Genomic DNA, 22195 nt, shown 5'->3' with positions numbered 1-22195 from the left:
AAGATACATCTCTACCCTTTTGCCCAGCAGAGCAGGCCTCCTGAAGATGGAAAGCTCTGTCCCAGGCCGCAGATGGCAGGGTCTACTTGGTTCAGGCCGATTAGAAGCATAAACTCCCCTAGCTCAGACTTTCCTGGGGAGCCCTTGAAAGGCAGTGCAGCAACTCAGGCCCTGGCAGAACATAACCACTATGTGACTCCAGGGCCCCTGGTTGTCCAGAGGCCAAAACTCAGTCTTGCCCGATTGAAGGACAGAGGTGGGGGAGGACACACCCAGGAAACGGTTCTGGGTGGCTCCTCCATCTTCCTCTCCCAGCCTCAGAACAGGGGTGTTGGGGGCACAAAGGCAAGGCTGGATGCTCTTACTTCTCCAAAGCCCCCTCTCATCCAAGGTTCCTACTTCCACCTGGGTATCTCCAAAGGTTCTCAGGGCCAGACACTGGGGTACTGCGGGGAGGGGGATCTATTGCTCTAGCCATGAGCTGACAGCAGGCACAAGGATGCCCAGGAGCTTCTATTCACCAAGACACATCCCTCCTGACAACAAGGGCCTTCAGGGTGGTTGGGAGAGACCCTGAAAATGGAGAGATGGTAGGTGTTTAGGGACGTGCAGACACTGTCTGATGTCACATCTTCCTGGAAAGCGTCAATGTGAAGAAGGCTTTGCTGCTACAAAAAGTTGAGAAAAGAAGCAGGGTGTGGTAGTGCAAACGTTTCATCCCAGAACACCGGGGAGGCCGAGGGAGCCGGATCTCTGCGAATCCAAGGCCAGCCTGGTCTAGAAAAAGAGTTCCAGGACAGCCAGGGCTATTACACAGAGAAACCGTCTCAAAAAATAAAAAATAAAAAAGTTGGGAGAACATTCCCCCACTTCCAAATCTCAGATCCAGGTCCACAGGACAGCATTAGAGCAGCTGTTGGGCTAGTCAGTGATGGATCCACACCAAACCCCTCCTTCCTGAGCCTGGAGAAGACCTCAGAGGCACCAAGGCTCTCATATTGCCCACAGGTTCCTCCCGAGGGCTATGGCACCCTCAAAACCCAAGAGTATTTTCCATCAAAATCAGGAACAAAAAAAGCCACTACCACCATCAGGGCATCCATCCCTTAGCTCTAATTGAGCCAAGGGAGAAAACAGACACAGGAGACTCCATTGGAGGAAACAAACTGTTCAGGTCTGAGCCTCTGCCTGAGGGGTTTAGGGTGGACTGGAAAACCAAGAGTAAGCCCTGAGGCAGGAGACTGAAACTACTGCCTAGAGCAAAGAGTGGCCTAGCTTCAGACTTGTATCCTGTCAGGTGACCCTGAGTGAGCAATACAACCGGCATGGTGCCACCTTGACAGGGAGGGCCAGGGCCCTTCTCCACCCCATTAGAGGATTGTCACCTCTCTACAGGTCAGGCAGGTGCAGCTTTGAACTATTCAGGCAAGAGCCTCAGCACGGACTCCTGTTTATTTCTTTTCATGCTTAGACAAAGGAGCAGAGACAGTTTTCTTTTCTTTCTGTTTTCTTTTTGGTCTCGGAAGTGACAGAGGGGAAAGGAATGTGGCCTCACAGGGCAGAGCTAGTATCTCCTAACCTGAGGCCTGTTTTCACTTCTGCCTTCCCTCTCCCCTTCCCAGTCCTGGTGACATAGCAGCATCTCAGACCCAGGAGGCCCTGCAGGCTGGGGCTGGGAGCCAGGGACCCATGCTTTGAGTGGAATGTGGAAGAGATGCGACTAGGTTCCTGGATCAAGTGCACAGAGACCCTATAGCCAAGGGCTGGATGAGAACCCCGTACGTGCAATTTGGTTTCCTCAAAGCCTGAAGGGCAGCTCATGTTGAATAACGGAGGCCAGGCACAGGAGGATGCCCTGTAGCTAGGCCCAGCACCCACACCAGGAGTTTCACAGGCTGGGCAGAAAGCCCTGTTTCTGTTTGCGGATGCCTAAGCTTTGCAGCCTCTAGCACACAAAGCAGCAAACATGTCACCAAGCTCCAGGACACTTCTCGGCTAGGAACGCAGAAGCCTGAACAGATACATTCAGCCGAGAGGAGCCAGGTGCCCTAAGCTGGGTCCCTCCTCATGCACACCTGCTCCTCTGGAGGCAGGCCAGCTACTGTGCCCAGCATCAGCCATCTGCACACAGCCATCCAGAGACACATGGGTCCCTGGGACAGAAGTCAGAAGTTCCAGGACAGCAGCTGCACCCTCATTGTCGGTGACCTTGGGAGAAGAAGAAAGGATAGAGGTTACCAAGGGGCCAGTTGTAGGGAACAGAACCCTAGAGGGTTCAAGTATCAGGACAGAGCTTTACTGAGTTTGTACCAGTGTCCCTTCAGCCTTCTCCTTTGGGCACTATGGCTTTGCAGAGATCCCAGAGGCTGTTCTGCACCCTCACCAGCTCTCACCAGGCCAGTGAACCATACTTCCCTTGTTCCCACAAGTTCTGCCGCCCGTGGCTCAGCCATGCCAGAGGACGGTAGAGGATCTTAGATGGTGGGAGGCTTTGGAGCACAGGGTCAGCCCAGTCCAGTAGGAGGGCCAAACACTAGGATGTCTGCAAGGAAAGTCTGCTGTTTTAATAATGAGCTCACTGCACAGGAAATCCTTAGTCCCTCAGTCACCAGGACACATCCTCTACCCCCAGGGTAAGGGAGAGCAGACCTGAAAATAGATGATGATGGTGGTGATGGTGATGATGATGGTGATGGTGATGGTGATGGTGATGATGATGATGATGGTGATGGTGATGATGATGATGAGTATGTATATGTCTGGATGGATGGATAAGGGATGTCGTATCAGCCCCAGGTGTCTGGCTTATAGAGCCTTTCTACAGCTCCAAGACTAGCCACTGTTACTACCCAGTGAGCACAGATAACTGTAAGCACTGTGCTAAGCTGAGGTGTTTTGGAGAAATGTGCCAACTCAGCAGTCTTCAGATAAAACGGATGCCTAACGTGCCTGAAGCACTAAAGACCATCTCCTCAGAGCTGCAGATAGGTAAGTAGCAGGACTATAAAAAGTGAATCAGACAGGAAGTAAGGACACAGCCAGCTTCAGAGAGCAGATTCCTGTGTGATCTGCACGCCAGGGTCCATTTATTCCCACAAACCTCGAATCTCATTCCCAGCAAGCTAAGTCTGTATGTGTTGACGGGGAGGAATGTTCAGAGAACACAAAATCTCTGTCTAGGAAAACAACTCTAAAAAATGCTTAACCCGAGAGAGAGAGAGAGAGAGAGAGAGAGAGAGAGAGAGAGAGATTCTGTAAATCAGGAGCTGGAGAGACACGCCTCAGCACGTAAAATCCCAGCACCTGGATGGGTGTGGCAACTACGAGTGATCCCGATGCAGACGGCATAAAGGGGACCCTCTGCATGTGCACATGTATGTGCAGCATGACTGTGTGTACGATTTCACATAGACAGTGAGCAATTGCAGCAGGTCAGCTATCTACAGAACCAAGAGGGACCCCTGAAGGCCCTTGAGAACCAAAGGAGGAACTCAATTCATCAAGACGCACATGTTAGAAAGCCACATGCAAACAGGTTCATCACCCTAGCAGCAAAGTACAGCTGACCTATAGATATAGCACACAATCTTCTAGGTGCCCAGCATTCTAGCCCACCCTGGCCCTACAGGCTCATGATCTACATCCAGGCTGGAACACATCTGAGAGATAGCTACTGTAGGGAGGGAGTTCCAGATCTCTGAATGGCCTTGGGGTGCCTCTAAGGTCTGGCTAGGCTCTGTGCGGATGTAACAGGTGTACCTGCAGCAGGGTGCGCATGTGTGTGTGTGTGTGTGTGTATGAGAGTGCACCCTTGTGCAGCAGTGGGGTGGGGAGGGGTAGGGTGGGGGTGGGGAGTGGAGGGAGGGAGAACACAACTGAAAACCACTTCTCCTGTCCATTCTAACGAGTGCTTTAAGGTTTGAAAGAGAAAAAACAAAAAAAACCAAACCAAAACAAAAAACCCCTCAGCCCTGGGAAACAATTAAAGCTAAGTCTCTCTAGCCACCATGGCCTGACCTCTGGAAACGCCCTTAACCGTCCTTAACCATCCTGTCGAGACCTTCACTGGGGAAAAGAACAAGCTTTGAGAGGAGCTCAAGGGCTCCTGGCCTCGTGTCTCCCTTTGTCCTACAACTGGGGCCTTCAAAGAAGCCCTTCCTCTCCCACTCTCAGGGAGTTGGCCCCTTACCAGCACTGCAGGGCAAACTTAGCTGCTCTGGGTTGCTGACAGGCTAGAACACCAGGCCTCTCCAGAAACCCACATTCCCCCAGGATCAGGCTCATCCAACCCAGCACATCCCACCTTGCAGCTTGGGGGCACCTCTCTGCAAAGACCCAGCCTTCTCAAGAACTAAGGCAGCTAGAGGGAGGGCTCACCCTTCAGCTCTCCTCAAAAGGGACAGGAGCAACCTGCACGTAGTTGCTGTTTAACCCCTTCCGAGGTGATGTGCATAAGCCTGCTTGTGCTAAAACCAGTGAGATAAGCATCCTAGATTAGGATGCTGACTCTAGAAGTCCAGAGGGACCAGAAGGGATGCCAAGCAGGGGAACCGCAGAAATTCGTACAGCTTTATAAAACACAGCTCAATTTTTAAAATCCAGTAATGAATGCAAATGAAATAAAACTGTATTATCACGTTTGCATCACAACTTGACTCAGAGAGGAAATGTCCTCAAGGCCTTTGAAACACAGGAATGTTGAGCCCCTAGACTGTTGTGTTATCTTTCACTGGGACAACCTTGGTGGCCAGCCCTCCTGGTGGAGGGTATTAGTGGTCTTATATCCCCAAACTATCGTATTATACTGTAATGAAGTAAAAAAAAAAAAAAATCATATGTATGGGCTAGAGAGATGGCTCAGCAGTTAAGAGCACTGACTGCTCTTCCAAAGGTCTTGAGTTCAAATCACAGCAACCACATGGTGGCTCACAACCATCTGTAATGAGATCTGATGCCCTCTTTTGGTGTGTATGAAGACAGCTACAGTATACTTACATATAGTAATAAATAAATCTTTGAACAGAATCAAGTGGGACCAGAGTGGGGCCGGAGTTCAGTTCCCAGCAACCACATGATGGCTCACAACCATGTGCACAGCTACAGTGTACTCATATACATAAAATTTAAAAAATGTTAAAAAATCATATGTATAACATGCATTATTAAAAACAATTCAGTTTTGCACATATATAATTAATAATTGTGTTATTATAATACCATTAAGCTTTGCTATAAAGAAGAGAAGAGAAAAGAAAAGGAAAAGAAAAAGTAATTCCCAATGTTACCACCAGAAGCAATAAACAGCTCAGGAACAAGAGCAAGCAGGAGCGTGGAGCTGCCTGGTCCCAGGCCTGGCCTCTCAGGACCTGAGAGGGCCTCAGGCTCGGGCAGAAAACACACATTGCCAGAGTGAGATGGTGGGTGTGGCATGAAGCAGGGATGCTACCAGGTGCTGTGGTCACTGAAGGTCTGGGGCTGATTGGGACAAGTGGCTGAGGGTGGGCAATCCGAGCAGCAGAGGAAGGCACGGGGCACACTAAGGAGCACTTTACAGTTAAAACACCGGTTGGGATGGAGTTGTTCAGCCAGGACGTGCTGGATAAACAGAGACCGGGGGAGGAGAATACACACAGCTGGGAATGGATGACACAGTCAGCTCACCAGGGACGAGGTGAGCCTCGAGACCACCATCAAGGGATGGAGACCACAAGTATTCTCTACAGGGAGCAGCTTATTGGCAGCTTCAAATCACCCCCGAAGTGAGCAAAGAGAGCGACTTCTTGATGAATAGTCTGAGGAGGGGCTCTATCAGATGAAACCCAAAGAAGGTGGGGTCAGGGACCCCAGAGAAGAGGGTGTTTTGAAAACAGGCAGTATTTGGTCCAAAAGGTTCAGACAGGCAGAGGCATCCAGAGGCTTTGTACAGGGTCCACACTGCCCCCAGACACTTTAACACCTGGTATTCCCACTTACCTCCCCCAAACTGTCTTGTCTGCCTACCTGCCTGCCTGCCTGCCTGCCTACCTGCCTGCCTGCCTGCAGGCTCCCAACATGATACCCAGTGGCAGTGGTAAGGACAGGGCACTGGGAGCCAGTGGGTGGGAAGGCCTGAGTCCCTGTGGAAGGCCTGGAATTATAGGCCTTAGTTTCCTTCTGGAACAAAATAATTACAACCTTCCCAGAGGACCTGAATTCCCTGAAAGCAATGCAGAAGTCAGCTGACAACTCATGGGGGAGCAGAAGGGCTAGAAGAAAGAGAGCTGGTTTGGTGTGTACCACTAAGGGATGCTGTTCAAAGAGGCTGGATGGGGAAGACTCTGTGGTGTTGGGGGGCGGTGCACAGTGCACTTGGGGTCTAGAGGCATGTTCTCCTTGCCACTCAGCCAGCACAGTGCACTAGCACCTGCAATAGACTGGATCCCAATCAATATCTGCTTTCCCAGGAGAAATGAATATCATGAAGCAGGAAGGTGACAGGGGCCGTCATGTTCCTCAAACTGGCTGTCTCATTGTCTTCATAGTTGGATCTTTCTGTATCAACAGTTTCTTCCCTCATAGGACAGACCCTGGCCCTCCACATTACAATGGCCCTTTGCAGATGCTACTGCACAATGAGGCTGATGTTGTGGGGGCAAAGAGGCAGTGGTTCCTGCTGCCTTTGTGGACCCTGGACCAATCTTATCCTTGAAGCTGTCTCCCCTCTGCTACATGAGAGGCTGGCATAGACAGTGTGTGCAGGTAATCTAATGAACAATATGCTAGGAATGTTGACTGAGCGGAAGGTAGAGGAATTTTAATTCAGAACATGGCTGCTCTGGCAAAAGATCACATCCAAAGACCTTCTAGATCTGTGTAATCTAGCCAGAGTACAGACAGGCCTTTAATCCCAAGAGACAGAGGCAAGCAGATCTCTGAGTTCAAAAACTAGCCCGATACAGAGCAAGTTTTAGGTACAAACAAACAAACAAATAAACAAACCACCTTATGTCCGGGAGTGGTGGTACACTCCTCTAATCCCAACACTCAGGAGACAGAGGAATGCAGATCTCTGAGTTCTAGTCAGTTCTTTTCAGTCAGGTCATGGAATTCAGAGGCAGTTTTACCTGGAGGGTTTTACAGAGACAGGCTAAAGAGAGAACAAGCTAGACACAGGTGAAGACAGAACAAGCCAGAGAATGAAAAGGAGCCAGAAGATTAGAACAGATTGCTAGAGTTAGTTTGAAGCCAAGCAGGACAATTCAGTGAGAAGCTGAGAGAAGCCAGATTGACTCAGTCAGATTAGAGAGGAGTTTGAGCCAGAACAGCTGAGTTGAACCAGCCAGCCAGAGCTCAGAAAGAACTATAAAGGGTGAGCTTATTTAGCAGTAAGTCTCAGAGGCTGAAAACATTCTAGGCCTAGATTAGATTGTACGGAGACTAGAAGCTTCCAGGACTACTAGACTTAGGTTAGCAGACAGAGGGAGTGAGCCCAAATTACATCAGGAAAATAAAAAAAAAATATTTTTCAGGAGAATGACTGAGAGGTGAGTAGTACCCCTGTAGACTTAGACCTCTGGAACCTGATGACATCAGCGTCTATTACATACTTCCACAGATATTTCTGAACTACAAGATGGGCCCCCAAAGTCTTTATGGGTCCTTGTCAGAAAGGCAGCCCACAATATCACACTGAGGGAGAGGAAGCTCCAAGATTATGGAGGCAGACTAGAGGGATGTTGCTAGAGGGATGTAGCTAGGAGCACCTGAAAGGGGCTTGATAGTTGGTTACCCTCTCCAGCTTCCTGAGGGAGCCTAGCTGGGCTTAGCTTTCAGACCTCTGACTCTAAAGGACATGTTTGTAGGCCCTACTTTGTGGCAGTTTGTTACCATGGCCACAGGACAGACTGACTCTAGGGAGGCTGACAGCTCAGCAACAGGGACCATCCAAGGCATGGGTGTGTTCTACTCCCTGGCAAAGTTTTAAAGCTTTCAGCCCAACATTCTGGCCACTCGAGGTCGGGGCCTACATGCTCTATGTTTGAGGCCTGTGATGTCTCAGTAGATGCCTAGGGGTTAGGTCCTGGGATGGTATCCCATCTTCTTTGTAGGGAAGTGTCATAACTTTTCGTCCACACAGCACCCAAGCATTGTGCTGGCTACCTGGCAACCCTGTGCCTCTGCCCAGGCATGTAGGAAAACAAAAAAGAGGTACCATCAACCAGAGGAGGTATGCTGTACATCTCTCGGCCAGTCCCCAGGCAGAACCTGGCACCCGTCAAACCAGTACCCCTGTCTTTATATAGTGCTGTGGTGCGTGGTAGGCAAAGCCCCATCCCATTGCTGTCAGCTCTGAGGCCCCCTCTCTGATCCTATGTGGCTTTCTGTCCCCAAGGGTAGTCAACCTATTTTCTCCTGGACCCTCTTCCTGCTTCCATGATGTCATTCTTGTCACCCCTCCCCTCCACTACATCTCTCCCCCCTGAGGCTCTGAATAGAGCCTCATCAGCTACAGCAAGGTCTTCTCTCACTCTGTCTCCCACAGTACTCACCCCACCAATGTCATATTGAACGCCCCTCACCTCTAGCTTGTGGTACCCGGGCTCTGAGCTTTCTCCTAGCGCCACTATAAGCCAGGCCTCGGGTACTTTCTCACTTTCAATATAGCCCACCAAGGCCACTGTGGAGTTCGTATTGTGGGGCAGGAAGAGGTAGCACCCTCTTGTCTAAGGAGTCAGCACCACACAGTGCCCGGCCTCCCCCAGCTTGTTTAGGCACAAATGACCGAACCTGTTCACTGCTCTGAGTCCTGTATTGCAAACACTCTTGTTTCTAGGAGGAACTGCCTCCCACAATTTCCGTTTCGATTTCAGCTCATGTCACCTTCTCCAGGAAGCCTTCCTAGATAACAGTATAGAAGATCTGGGTTCCCACCAAATGATCTATTTCAAATCCCTGTCCCTTCTCTCCTGGAGCATGCCTGTGTGATTATGACATGCTAATTTGGGACCTGAGACTCAGAGATGTTTCCAGGTTTCTAGCTACCTCGCTAGCCCATATCCAGTTGAGAATTTGGAGAAAGGTATGTAGTAGACACGGTAGGCAGAGGAGGAAGGTAGGACCGGGGGTTAGAGAAGAACCAGAACTCATACCAACCCTTCCCAGTCCTTGCTGGCCCTCCGCTCGACCCATCCAATGTTTTTTCATACAAAGGAAAATTCGATGGTCAGCTCTTGCAGAGGGGCTCCAGGCAGCGGCATGGGCCTGAACAGAAGAAACCTGCCCTGTCCAGCCAGGGATATAGGCTCTGCTTCTACACAAAAGTCTCCAAGAGCTTCTTGCCCCCAGCCAGGAAACTCACACCAGAGCCCCTGGGTCAACAACCCCTGGAGCCTAGCCAGAGAAGGTATGGTGGTCATCTGCAAAGGCAGCTGCCTACAAGTTCATTCCTAAGCCCATAGTGTTGCTGTACCCTCTCACACATCCACAAGACGGGTGCCACTGTCACCCTGTGACAGACAAGGAAACTGGGATCTCGGTGCATGTATGTGCACTTATGAGTCTGGGCAGCTTAGCCTGTATATCTGGATCAGGACCTACTTGTAGGAGTCATTGAGCCTGATACACAAGTGACACCACATCTTAAAAAGGGTCAGCACACCCAGCTCCCTCACCCCCTGTCCAGTATGTGGGGTGTCCACACCAAGCCACATCAACCAGCACCTCAGTCTTGCATCAAAGCGTGGGATGAGATACCGAACTCCATGCCTTTGGAAGGGAATCAATACGCCTGGCTTTCTTAGATGGCTCCCGGCACACAGGAGAGGGACATTCTCCTCCCCCCAACCTTGGAGGACTGCTTTTCCTGTCACAGCAGTCTTCAGGTAGTTTCAGGATCAGGTATGGCCTGCCAGTGAGCTGGGCCTGGAAGCTGACCTTTTCCATCAGGCCTCTCCTACCTGAACTCAATCCCTGAGTAGCTTCCCATCCCCAGATGTCCAGCCAGCAATTGTGCCCTTCACTGGATCCCCACCAGCATCTCAACAGCTTCTGCTTAGAGGACCAGGTCCCCTGGTACCTGACCTGTGCAAGCTGGAAGGGATTAACTCTGATAGCACTAGGGACATTGCAAAGCACATTTGTCCAACAGGGGACCCTAATTCACACAGCAGGAGGCTCTAGCTGAAAACACCAGATCCATCCCTGATGAGCACTTGACTTGCCTGGCAGGAACCTCCTCTCCGTGTTTATAAAAGTCCTTATACAAAAGCAAAACACCGGCCAGACAAGCACCGCTGAGCACTTTGCTGCTATAGGGACCCAGTGCCTCACACTCCCAGAAGGCAGAGAGGGCTGCTGGGTGCATGCCCGTCCAGGCACAGCCCAGGACCAGGGGCCAGGCAAACCAGTTGGGTGAGATTTTTTTCCCTCTGCTTCCGGATAAACAGGGCCTGCCCAGAACCTACAAGGCTGCATTCTCCAAGGTACAGATAAGGCCTGGCTGGGCTTCCAGAGTCCATGGGTCCCTTTGGGTAGATGTCTCCAGTCACCATCAAAGTCTATACAGCAGATAGGAATCGAAAGTCAGTTTGTAAGGACCAGGCTAGACTCCATCTCTCACCAGAAGCTGAGTTTATGCCACATAATTGGGGCACGTGAGAGAGGCTCTCAGCCTTCATCCATACTGCCTCCAGCCAAGCCAGTGCCAGTGATCAGCTGCTGAACAAAGAGGGTCAAGGCAAAGAAGAGAATGAGGAAGGACACAGCAAGGCAGAACCAGGTGCAGAGTGCTCCAGGACTGGGTGTGGCTGCAGCTGAGGTTCTATGAAGACCAGGATACAGTGGGGAACTCAGGGCAAGTCACTTGACCCTTATCTGTTTTAGCCTGATGGATGCCGTGGCTTAGGATATGTGGAGGCCAGACACCACTGCTACAGCCGTCAAGTCTGTTTGGTACCTGCCTCATCCTACACAAAGGACCTCCAGTTGAGAATAGGTTTGGCTGTTATGTATAACCAGGGACCAGTGGAGAGGGTAGAGGCCACAATAGCCTGAAAGCTAGCCCCAGAGCCTGCCTCCCAATACTGCTTCCTCTCCTGGGACCTCCAATGTAACTGACAGAGCAGTGGACAGGCTTGAGAGGTATCCGAGACTTCTTCCTGAGCAGATACCAGTTGGTCCTGCTAAGGACCAAAGACTAATGAAAGGCCCAAGAAACCATAGTGCCAAAATGGTGGAGTGAGCAAGTGGCCTGGGCAGACAGGTCACTGAGGAAATGCCAATTACCTGACATGACCTCCAAGTCCCTGTACCATGAAATCAGCAGCATTAAGCCAAGGATTATGAAAAAACAAAGAGGCTGCCTGGAGCCAAGAGGAGAGCCTTAGTCTTCTGGAAAAACCATCACCATGACAGTCATAGCTGGGCGTGGCTATCAGATGTGAGTATATCCAGGGAGAAGGGCAAGCAGGTTCTATGCTTCATAAATGTTTCCAGATACCCCACATGGTGACCACATGGCCACCAGAGATTCCCCCAACTCCATGAGATGACACTCAGTGGTGCCCCACAAGCCTGAACAACGATACTCTCTCACTACACATGGTGCAATGTCCAGACCCTATACAGACCATTTGAGGATAGACTACTAAACTACAGAGTTCTCCTATAAGAGCTCAATACACTGTACCCACCACCCAGAGCTGCGTGCACCTGGCCACACTGAGAAGCATTCAGGAACCACCACACTTATATAGAAGGAGGGACGGGGCAAGCCGAGTAGAAGAGCCCAGCTTGAGGCGCTGAGGCCAGCTCCACTGGAGAGGCAAATGCTCTCCTTGCCTCACCTCCCTCCTCCCTGACAGTCAGACGCCTGGCCCACATAAGCAGGAGGTACAAGGCCACTAGTGTTTGGGAGGAGAGTAGAAGACGTTCCCTCTTCCCTCAGAGTGACAGAAGATGAAAGCCTGCCTTTTATCCTTATCCCAGTCAGAGTCAGGCAAACGGCATCCCTTTCTCAAAACTCCTAGCAGAAGCCTCAAGGGCCTTCCTCGGACAACTGACTGCAAAACTCAGACACAAGCAAACATCCGATCATCAGACCCCTTGGAGCATCTCTCTTGGGATGTGTGAGCTCCTGAGACATCAGAGAGGGCAAGTGTTTAGGACAGCCCCCTTTGAGCAACAGGCCCAGTGTCTGGCTCCCTAGAGTCTGGGTGTTGAACACAAGCTCAAGCTGGCTGCCTTGGGAAAAGCAGGCCCCTGGTGAACACAAGACTCACCTGCTCTTGGAACCAAAGTTACATTTCAAACTGGGTCAAGAGCTCCCTTATTTCTGGGGCCACGTGTTGTGTGGCATTTGCAGCCTCAGTTATAGCTTTCCGATACATCCCCTTCTTCTTACGGTTAAATCTCAGTTTGAAAAATTCAGAGAAAGGGGACAGTTTCGAAATAGACAAGAATGATGTAGTTGGAGACCCAAACCATGAGACTTTCGCTTCTTGCCAAGAGGGCTCTCCATCCTCCTTCTGGCCAAGGCTGATGTCAAGGACACGCGCTGGCCACCAAGGAAAACCATGAATCTTACCCCACACAATGTCCCCTACAGCCACCGTCCTTCCGTCTTCAGTCACACACCGTGAGACGCTCTGCGTGTGCAGCCTGACTGTGAGGGGAGGGACGGTCTGGCGAGTGTCAGCAGAAGATGAAGGAACAGAGGCACTGTCGCCAGATGACAGGTCCCCTGTGTCTGGAGATGTCGCTTCTGAACCAGATGATTTTAATTCATCCAGGCTGTCGGTGCTGCACACAGATTCGCTGGAACAGTCTGTTCTCCTCCCAGGGCAGTCCACAAGAAAAGCCAAGCCATCGCGGCCATGTTTACCTTGTGGAAACCTCTTGAGGTCATCGTCCTCACCAGAACTTCCAGAAGACAAGCCCTCTAGCCCATGGGTAGAGCCATCGGCAAAGAGCGCAGGCGAGCTGGCCAGCGGGCCTCGTGGGCATCCGTTCAGCTCCTCCACCAGCTCAGCCCGGTACAGGGGTTCATGCTCTCCATCCCCCAGCCGGTGGGGCTTCAGACGGATTTTGGGAGGTGGCAGGTCAGAGATAGGAGGCACTGGGCGAGTCAGCTTTAGCTTGGGGATGGAGGCTGAAGATCCGCTGGGTGGTCGGTCTCCACCACCCCTGGGCTCCACATCCCTTGATACCTCTGAGTCCTGGCTGCCATTCTGTAGAGACTGTTGGGGGCAGAAGGGCTCCACGGAGCCATGCACTCTGGATGGAATCTTGACCACCTCACCCTTACCCTGTGGTGTGCTGTAGGAGATCTTGATGACTGGGCTTCTGGGAACATGCTCTCCAGCAACCCTGTCCTCTTCCCGCTTCTCCCTCTTGCTCCTCCTCGGGGCAGCTGTAGCTATGACGGCACTGTCTTCTGGTTCCTCTGGCTTTCGGTGTTCACTGTCAGGGCCACTGCCTAGCCTCCGGCGGGGTTTGGGGGTGTTCAGGGGGCTGGGACTGGCCTCCTGAGGACTCACAGTACTCTTGCACTTCTCACACAGTACCTGACGTGGCCGCAGGCGGATTGTGCTAAGAATGAGTCTGCCAGGATCCCGGTTTCGGGACAGTCGCCGACGGGTCCGCTTGATGGTCCTGGGTGGGGGCTGCGGCACCCACTGCTGGTAGGTGTTCCTCAGCCATAGTGGGTGAGGGAAGGGGGCACCCTCAAAGTATGGTGGAAAGGGAGGCAGGTTCCCGGCAGGCACAGGTGGTATGAGAGGTGGGGGCAGCTCAGACACAGCTGTCTTGGGAGGCTGATCCTTCTCAGGGTCTTTGTGGTGAGGATGCAGAGATCCTGTCTCCAGCTGCATCATTTCTCCAGCCCCCTCCTCAGGAGCCTGGCCATGACAGCTGAAGGCAGAGGAGTTGTCAGCCAGAGGCAGTAGAGTAGATGGAGACAGGCCAAAGAGGCCAGACCTGGTAGAAGGGAACAAAGTCAGAGTGAGAATAAGGGAGAACTCTAGCTCTGCCCAGCACCTGTCACCTGGGAGGCCATCTGCAGAAATTAAGTCTGGTTCTTCCAGTCCCATGCTCCCAGAAATAAGACTGAGACTCAAAATATATTTACAGATATCTAGTCCATATACCTAGGCTCTTCTCTGACTGGATCATAACTTGTTATAACCCGTTTACTTTAACCTACACTCTGCCACATTGCTGGTTACCTATGCTCAGGCCCCATGCATCCGTCTCCACACATCTTCTGGGGCGAATCACCCCCTGGCACTTCATACCATCCCAGAATCCTTTCTGTCTCCTGAGGTCCCACCTCTTATTTCCTGCCTGAGCCATCGGTCACCAGATTTATTATTGACAGGCGCCGCATCCATACAGGCATATGACATTCGCTCTACAGCCATCTGGATCTAGGTCTGGAGTGGTGGGTTGACATTCAGCAGGTACCCAGCCCCCATATGTCCTGTGTGACATGTGGCTTGAGGGCATCTTCTTGATCAGAGTATTAGAATCTGAGTCGATAGCCACAAGAAAGAGGGCTTGAGTCTGGGATGCTTTTAGAAGACTGAGAGGAACATCTATATCCTGAGACAGGGCATGGCCTGAAAGGGAAGTCCACCTGCCCCACAGTCAGTAGCTGCAGAGCCCAGGTCCCTGTTCATGTCTCTCACTTTCCCTTCCCTTTTTTTAAGAGATAGGGACTCAGCTTGCTGGAATCTTCTCCCAGGCAAGCTCTTGGCCTTGAAGAATGTCTTATGGAACACCCTGGTCCCAGATGCCCAAGATGCACCCATGTGTGCAGGGTGGGAGCCACATGTGGCTAGATGTAGCCAGAGCCACAGCTGTAGCTGCCCTGAGGCCAGAGGCACCAAAGCAGAGCCCTTGGGGTGCTAGAACCTCCCAAAGTCTCACCATTAGACTTGACTTCCATGGCCTCGAGAAGAGGATCATCAGCCAGCCTGTCATCTCTGGACCCCACCCTCAGAAAACACCACAGGGTCCCAAATTGAGGGCGTTGGCAGGAAGGGGAAGCCGCCCCAGGGAGAAGCAGCATTCCTGTGATAGTAACAGGCATGCAGGTTATGGGGAAAATTGAATTCTGCCCAGACAGGACTAAGGGCCAGAGAAGGCCCTAGGAGAGCATGAAGGAACGGCAAGTGGCTGGTTTGGGAGGCAGGGCAGACAAGGGACCAGGGGTGAGAGTTGCTAGGCAAAGCTCACCTCCCTGGCAGCTTCCACAGTTACCTAGAGCATTAAGTGAGGGTCTCCCCAGCCCCTCCTCTTCTGTTCATCCCCACAGCCTCCTTGTGCTCACAGGTGCTGTGAGCAGAGGGGACCCCAGAGGGTCTGCTTGCTTTTAGCCCCAGAGGCAGACTGTGCAGACTGAAGATAGACACTCACTGACTGCAAACCCAGGTCCTTTCCCAGAGTCCAGGGGCCGGATTCTCCTGAGAAATGGCGTGGCCCTGGCAGCGTGCAGCCACTCTTCCTTCCCGAGCTGCTGCCTTGCCCCTGCTTTGGCCACACCCGAGGCCTGCCTAGTGGGTAAACAGAACAGCTCACCCCAGGTCAAGGCAGGCTGGGTGATGACCTTCCCCTAGGAGAGCTGAGGCCAACTGCTAGATTTGGGGAGACCATGGACCACCGGGGCTCTGCTTTGGTGCTTCTAGCCTGCAGGCAGCAAAGGCCGGGGCTGTGATTTGAGCTCCCCCAACCCTTTAGCAGTTCCACAGAATGACAAGCAGGGACACTCCCTCTTCACAGATAAGACAATGAGAAGGGACTTGCAGGCATGTCCCAGTCCAGTGATGTTAGGATCCACTGCCTCCAGGTATGGATATAACCACAGCACAGGGAAAAACAAATGGACAAACCGTGACCTGGCCTAGGGTGGAACCGTGACCTGGCCTGGGGTCCATAGAGGATGTGGATCCCAAAGCTTGGCACCCTCAGCGAGGCCAGGCTGTGACTCAAGTTGGTCAGTCTCAAGGACAGAAGCTCACAGAAAATGCTACAGATCTTGGCAGCGATAGGAATCTGTTAGGGTTCACAACAGACTAAGAGGGCCTGCTGAATGGGTGCAGCTTTGAGATGGAGGGTAGATATATAGGAACAGGACCTGGAGATTAAGAAATGATTCACCAGGGCAGGAACCAATATCTCCAGAGCATTGAACCTCTAAGTTCAGGAAAAGATGGGGACACCGAGCAGGGTTGAGAAGCCCAGGAAGCTATAAAGAGGGGGCCACATCCAAATGCGAAAGCAGTAGAGACTCAAAGGGAACAGACATAGGGCTCCTGGGGACACCGAGGCTCTCCTGTTCTGCATGATGCTCTGATGAGGACACAGTCCTGGGGACAGACAGCCTGGCTCAAAGTCCTCAGCAAGACACCAGTGGTCAAATCGTGTCCCTGGGGCCTCACCTGCGGGGTATGTCTCAGCCACTCACCCAGAGTAGCCTGGCTAAGGCCAGCCCATGGACAGGAAGAATACAGTTCTGGCTGCTTGCCAGAGCTCTGGGCTGCCCCTGCTTGCAGCTGCCTCCATCTGGCTTCCCAGAGACACAGGCAGACCCAGGATACATGAGGCTGCTGGCGCCCAAGTGGCACCCTCCCACCCCTCCTATGTCTGTCTGGGACCTTCTTCCCCCAGCCCGTGGTGGCAGAGGCTATTCTGCCATTGCCCGAGGGTTGAGTCAACAGGCTCCTGGATCAGAGGCATGCGGATGTGCAAAGCTGGGCAGGAGTCTGCGGAAACTTCTCTACATAGCTATGTTGCCAGGAGCCTGCAGCCCCAGGAAGGCCCAAGTCCAAACACCCAAGGCCCCACCTTGGGTTGTACACCAGGGCTTGCTTACTTTAGAAAGTCCCTGAAGCCTTTTTGCAGCCCAGCAAACAGCCATTGAGCAGTAGGGCTAGAGAGCTGGATGGGACCAGGAACAGGAAGGTCTTGCAGGAAACAGTGAGCTGCTCGGGTCTACTAAGTGTACAGAGGCCTCCAGGGGCCACCTCTGCTTTGGGAGTCAAGTGAGCAGGTTTTCAGGCCAAGTCTCAGCCTGGATACCAGAGCAATCCCTTCTCCAGAGCATATTGCCCCACATCCTTGGGCAGACCCCCGATTTCCAGAGAAGAAAAGGTGGGGCCTGTATCTTGCATTTATTAGCATCAACATCATCCCTAAGCCCTAGGGCTCTCCTAGAAGCTCAGACCAGGCCCCACCTCACCCCCCCCCATGTCTTCCTTGTCCACTCTGACAACATCTCTGTGGTATAGTTCCCAAGACCAGCATGCCAGCTGGTGATGCACCAGCTGTGATGCACAAGACACCTCGAACCTTCCAGTTCCTTGAGGGCAGAGAGGGTATCTGAGCACTATGGTAACCTCTGTGCCTACCACATAATCTCAGGAATGCCTATCAGCACACTGGCTAACATATTCCAGGACAGAACTTGGTGCTCTTTAGCCTGGTGACAGGCAGTGACTGTGGTCTTGGTCAAAGAGGACATCATACTGACTATTCTGGCAGACAGGCTCAGCTGTTGTGTGGTACAATTTAAGAATCAACAACTCAAATTAGAAGCTCGGAGTCAGCGGGCCTTTGCTGTCTTGTAGACTACCTTTGGCTAGGGTTACCTCACCTGAGGTGCTCAACAAGAGACATACATACCTCTAGGCCCACCTGCAGCATAGTGTCAGCCCCACCCCTTCCTGCACGACTTGGGTCAGCAGGCTTTGGGAGGGATCCTCAAATTTGTAAGGAGGGATCCTCAAATTTGTAAGCAGGGATCATAAAGGCAGCTTGTCAGAGGCTTAGCCCACCCTCTGGCACAGTGTGGTTTCTCAGTGAAAATACAGGCCTGCATAGGTACCCAGAGCAGCAGAGAACCTGCTTCAGGCTGCTCTACAGCCAGGCAGCTGATTCAAGACACCAAGTGGGAGGAGTTACTTGGTACTGCACCAGGTGGCTTGTGAGCAAAGACCCCCTCTGCAGCACCCTTCCCAGCCATCTGCAGACAAGGAAGGGAAAAGGAACAAACATCTTTCAGTCTAACTTTCATGATGAGCCCTGGTGTGGCTGGATCCAGCCTCAGACCCTTCCTTCCACCCAGCAGTCTATGCGAACTGGGCCATCCATGTCACTTCCAACCTAGCAAGGATGCAGCACAGTGATCAGGAACCATAAAGACAACCAGGCTACCAGGTCGGTACCCAAACTATGGGAGCTCTGATGCCTATAAAGTGCAGCAGCAGCACCTCAGGAATGCTGACCTGCTTGCTGCTTTGAGCCCCAAAGGCTCCCCTGAGGTAGGAGGAAATAGGACTTGGGAACTCTTCTTTGGCTGGCGTCCAAGGACTGGGCCTCCGTAAGAGCAAGGATAGGTACTGAACCAGTGGAGAATCTAGTACCTGGGAGGGCAGGTCAGCATGTGGACCCTGGAGGCTGAGAGCAGACCCTGCAGTCCAAACCACCCAGACAGCTGCTAAGCTGTGCTCAGCTCTGCCTGAGAAGCAGGACTGTAAACACTAGCTTTGCCACTCATAATACTATGGACAGAACACAGGAAACAGAAACAAGGGGTGGGGGGCTGCTGGAAAGATCAAGGATGGGGAAGGAGAAACACAAGGCCAAGCCTTGGAGGGCTGGAGGGGCAAGGAAGGGCCACTTCAGAGTCTCTGCATGGGCACAGAAGCAAGCAAAGCCACTGCAGAGAAGAGCTGTGATCAGCGACTAAGCTCCTGTCTCCAAGGGGTTCTGGTTATGGTAGACTGTGAGGCATGGACACACATGCATCCTATAGCTGCTGCTTCCCATGCTCAGGATGCCAGCCAGCAGCTAGCTTCTATTCATGAAGGGTGTATGCATCTGCAAGCCAGGTTAGCCATTGACCTCAGGGCAGAGATTCCCCCCTATCTCTGTAGACACAGCCACAAGACAGGACTACTCTCAGCCAATCTTATCTTGAGCACTGGAGCCTGAGAACTGGGGAAATGCGGGTCCTCTGCTGCAGACTCTCTCTAGGGAGAGGCCAGAGCAGGCTGCACAGGTTGAGCAGGGGTGCAGCCCTGCAGGCTCAGGACTGAGCCAGACCTGCCTGGGGAGGAGAGGGCAGCCATCAGCAGGGTGGGGGATGGCTTGTCTTGGAAGCTTTCGGGTGGCTATTCTGCAGCCCTTGAATGTCACCCCATTATAGGCACTCCCTGTACTAACCAACAAGAGAGGGGCACCAGTCACACGGGAGGCCATATGTTAAGTCACATGACTTGTGCATAAATGGCTTCTGGCACATCTAATGAAGACATAATGTCAGCAGGGTAACTGTCAAAGGAGGAAGGGCTCTGCTCTGTGGTGGGAACCCAGGGAAATCCGGGCTTTAGGAAGGGAAAAGTTGGGTCTTTGAAAGCAGAGCCCTTTTCTGTTCCTAATTCCAGAATGAAGCCTGGCTGGAGCAGAAGAGTCACAGCCTGATTAATGCCTAATCATTTATCAGGCAGTGACAGCGCAGTGCCATGTGATTCTGGGTTCAGGTGGCTGTTCTGCGCTGCAGAAGCCCCTGCAAAGGGTATACAGGTGGTCTCAGGAGCCAAGCCCAATACGCCCCTCCAGTAGAGGCACTGGCCCTGGAACTTGTATCTTCCACTCCCCCGCAAGGCGCCTCGCCCACAGCAGTGTTTCTACACCCCGCAGTCGTCGCAGCTGGTCTCCACCAGCCACTCCTACAAGCCTTGGGCTTCCCCCTTCTTGTGACAGGTGAGGCCATAGCTTAACTGACCCCCTTAAACGAATCACGATTCTGCAAACAGTCGAATTCAACAGTGCGTCTGAACAAAGAAAAGTGCGTTAATTATGGCAGATGTGCGGAGTTTCAGGCAAGGCTTCCCGTGCGTCCGGGCCGGCACCCGCAGACCCTCTGCGGGGCCGCACGCTCTCCTGCCCCGAAAGTCACCGCGACTTTGGGAGAGAGCCACTTTCGCACCCAGACCGGCGGCCAGCTGGCGCGCCTCGAAACCCCGGCCCAGCAGAAACTGAAAGCGGACGCCGGGCTTTGCTGCTCCTCTCGGAGCCCGCATCGGAACCTTGAATCGGTGGAGGAGTGTCCCGGGAGATTCCGAGGAGTCCCGGGCCCGCGACCCTGCCCCGCTCACTTTTTCGTGCAATCCAGCAGGATTCCGGCGAAGCTGCGCTCGCCACAGCTCACGGTGACCACCAGCGCGCCGTTGACGACCTGTTCCACCCGCACCGGCAACCGGCAACCGGCCCGCGGCTCCATGCTCCCGCCGCCTCCGGAGGCCGCCCCCGCCCGCCACCGCCGCCGCCGCCGCCGCCGGGTCAGCCCCGCGTGACGCCGCCTGACGTCACAAAGCTCTGTGTGCCGGCCGCCACCGCGGAGCTAGGCTGGGGCGCGCGGCCGCGGGCTGCGCTCCCGGGAGCCGGAGGGCGTGGGGCGGTCCGCCTGCAGCGTGCGCCCACAGCCGGCTCTCAGAGCTGGGCTTGCAACGCATTGCGGGGGCCCCACCGGGCGGAGAGAAGGGTTCGTTAATCTTGACGCCACGCAGGCTTGGAATGCCCCCTAGGAGGCCTTGCCAGGAACCGAGGGGTAGCGGGGACACTCCCCGGGTCCAGGCCCTTCCCCCACTCTGCTTCTCTGGGTTCCACCCCGGGCCCCACCTCCTTCCTGATCCTGTCCCGGGGCCACTCCCTGAGCCCGGCGCAGCCCGGGGCCCTTCCCCCATGTAGTCTGGGGTCCCCTGTCTACCAGTTTGTGCTAGAGGACCCCGGCAGCGTCTTCTACGCACGACTCCTGTGTCCACTTGGTACTTGGAAAAGTCTGTGGGCACGTGTATTTGAAGCGAATCAGGCCTGGCAGAGGAGACTCCGTGTGCCGAGGGACACCAATGGGGCCCTTACAAGAGGCCTAGTGTCACCCTCACTACAGGGCTACCCAGGTGTGCTCGGCGCCTCCTAGGAGACTATAGTGCTCCCGTCCGTTTGAGAACCTCGCAGGGCGCGGGGCTGGCCAGCACTAGTGTTGGGTGGATTATTCTATCCAGAGCTCTAGGACAGGTCTCTTGCGTCTCCTGGGACTAGGCGCTGCAGCACTCCTCGCTTAGTGTACAGTATGAAGAGCCACCTCCCATGAGCAAGAGCCAGCTCCCCGGGCGTGTGCAACCGGGCCCGCGAGGGCAGCCTAGCCATGAGTGGGAGGTGGCGGCGCCCGGCGGACGGCTGACCGCCACCCTAGACCTCCTCCGGCTTCCGCAAGCACTTGCACTCTGGATCCGGATTCGGAATCCATAACTGACTGCCTCCAAGGGTCTGTCAGACGCCATTGCAATGACCAATGGCGTCTGTGAATCGGGCCCCTAAGGCTGACTTGCATCGCCTTGACCCTGCATTGGAGGCACCAGAAGGGCAGAGTGGTACTGACCACGGATCTACCAGGCCCATGTCCTTTTCAGCTTGGGAGTGGAGTTCTTGCCCTGCTGGGACTTGCTTCAGGGCTGCTACCACTGACGCCGTCAAGGACAGCCGAGGCCGCCCCGGCGCCACTTTACCTTGCCTTAAGGCTACACTAGAGCAGATGAGAAAGTCTGGGCGGAGTCCAGCTGAGGGGCAGTCCCCCTCCCACAAACGTCTGTTTTCCTCATGCCTTCTCTCCAGAGCTGGGTGCTGCAGATTTTGGAGCAAAAAAAAACCGCTGGCTACAGGAACCATTCCCAGCTCAGTTCCAGGTGGAGGGCTGGTGGGAGGCTGCCCACTCGCTCAGCCCAGATACTAAGCATCTGTGCCTGAGTACTGGGGATGCCTGCTCAGTACAGCCTACAGCAGAACATCCTCAGTATAGCCTACAGCAGGACATCCCCCTCCCCCCAGCCAGTTCAGTAGCTTCCAAGCTGGGGACATCTATAGTCTGAGCAAAGGTGGGGTAGTCGGAAAAAAGGCACTTGAGCAAGCAGGTGCCCTTGTTCAGGGACTCCTGGTTGTAGAGGCAATATAGAAGACCTGTTCCGATGTGGGGCATGGACAGAGGGACACCGTGGAAACTGCCAGCTTATTGTGTGGATAAGGGGCTTGCTTCTATTAACTCCCAGATGTCAGCAAGAAGGGTAGTTTGGCCGGGCGTGGTGGCGCACGCCTTTAATCCCAGCACTCGGGAGGCAGAGGCAGGCGGATTTCTGAGTTCGAGGCCAGCCTGGTCTACAAA

General features: G+C 53.4%; 1 protein-coding gene across 2 annotated transcripts; it reads right to left on the bottom strand.

Moving 5' to 3' along the window:
- Positions 1–1428: 1428 nt before the first annotated feature.
- Pwwp2b (PWWP domain containing 2B) lies at positions 1429–20291 on the bottom strand. 2 transcript variants are annotated; one of them, XM_021167342.2, is made up of 3 exons: positions 20136–20291; positions 12258–13953; positions 1429–2208 (listed from the first exon to the last, which is right to left on the bottom strand). In XM_021167342.2, exons 1-2 carry the CDS (start codon positions 20258–20260, stop codon positions 12276–12278), a joined length of 1803 nt encoding a protein of 600 aa, XP_021023001.1. In that variant the 5' UTR covers positions 20261–20291; the 3' UTR covers positions 1429–2208; positions 12258–12275. The 2 variants fall into 2 exon arrangements, with proteins under 2 accessions (XP_021023001.1, XP_021023002.1); XM_021167343.2 differs by having other exon boundaries at positions 12563–13953.
- Between the last annotated feature and the right edge of the window lie 1904 nt (positions 20292–22195).

This window comes from Mus caroli, chromosome 7 (genome assembly GCF_900094665.2).
Source record: "Mus caroli chromosome 7, CAROLI_EIJ_v1.1, whole genome shotgun sequence".
NCBI lineage: Eukaryota > Metazoa > Chordata > Mammalia > Rodentia > Muridae > Mus > Mus caroli.
This window is presented reverse-complemented; position numbering and strand designations above follow the sequence as displayed.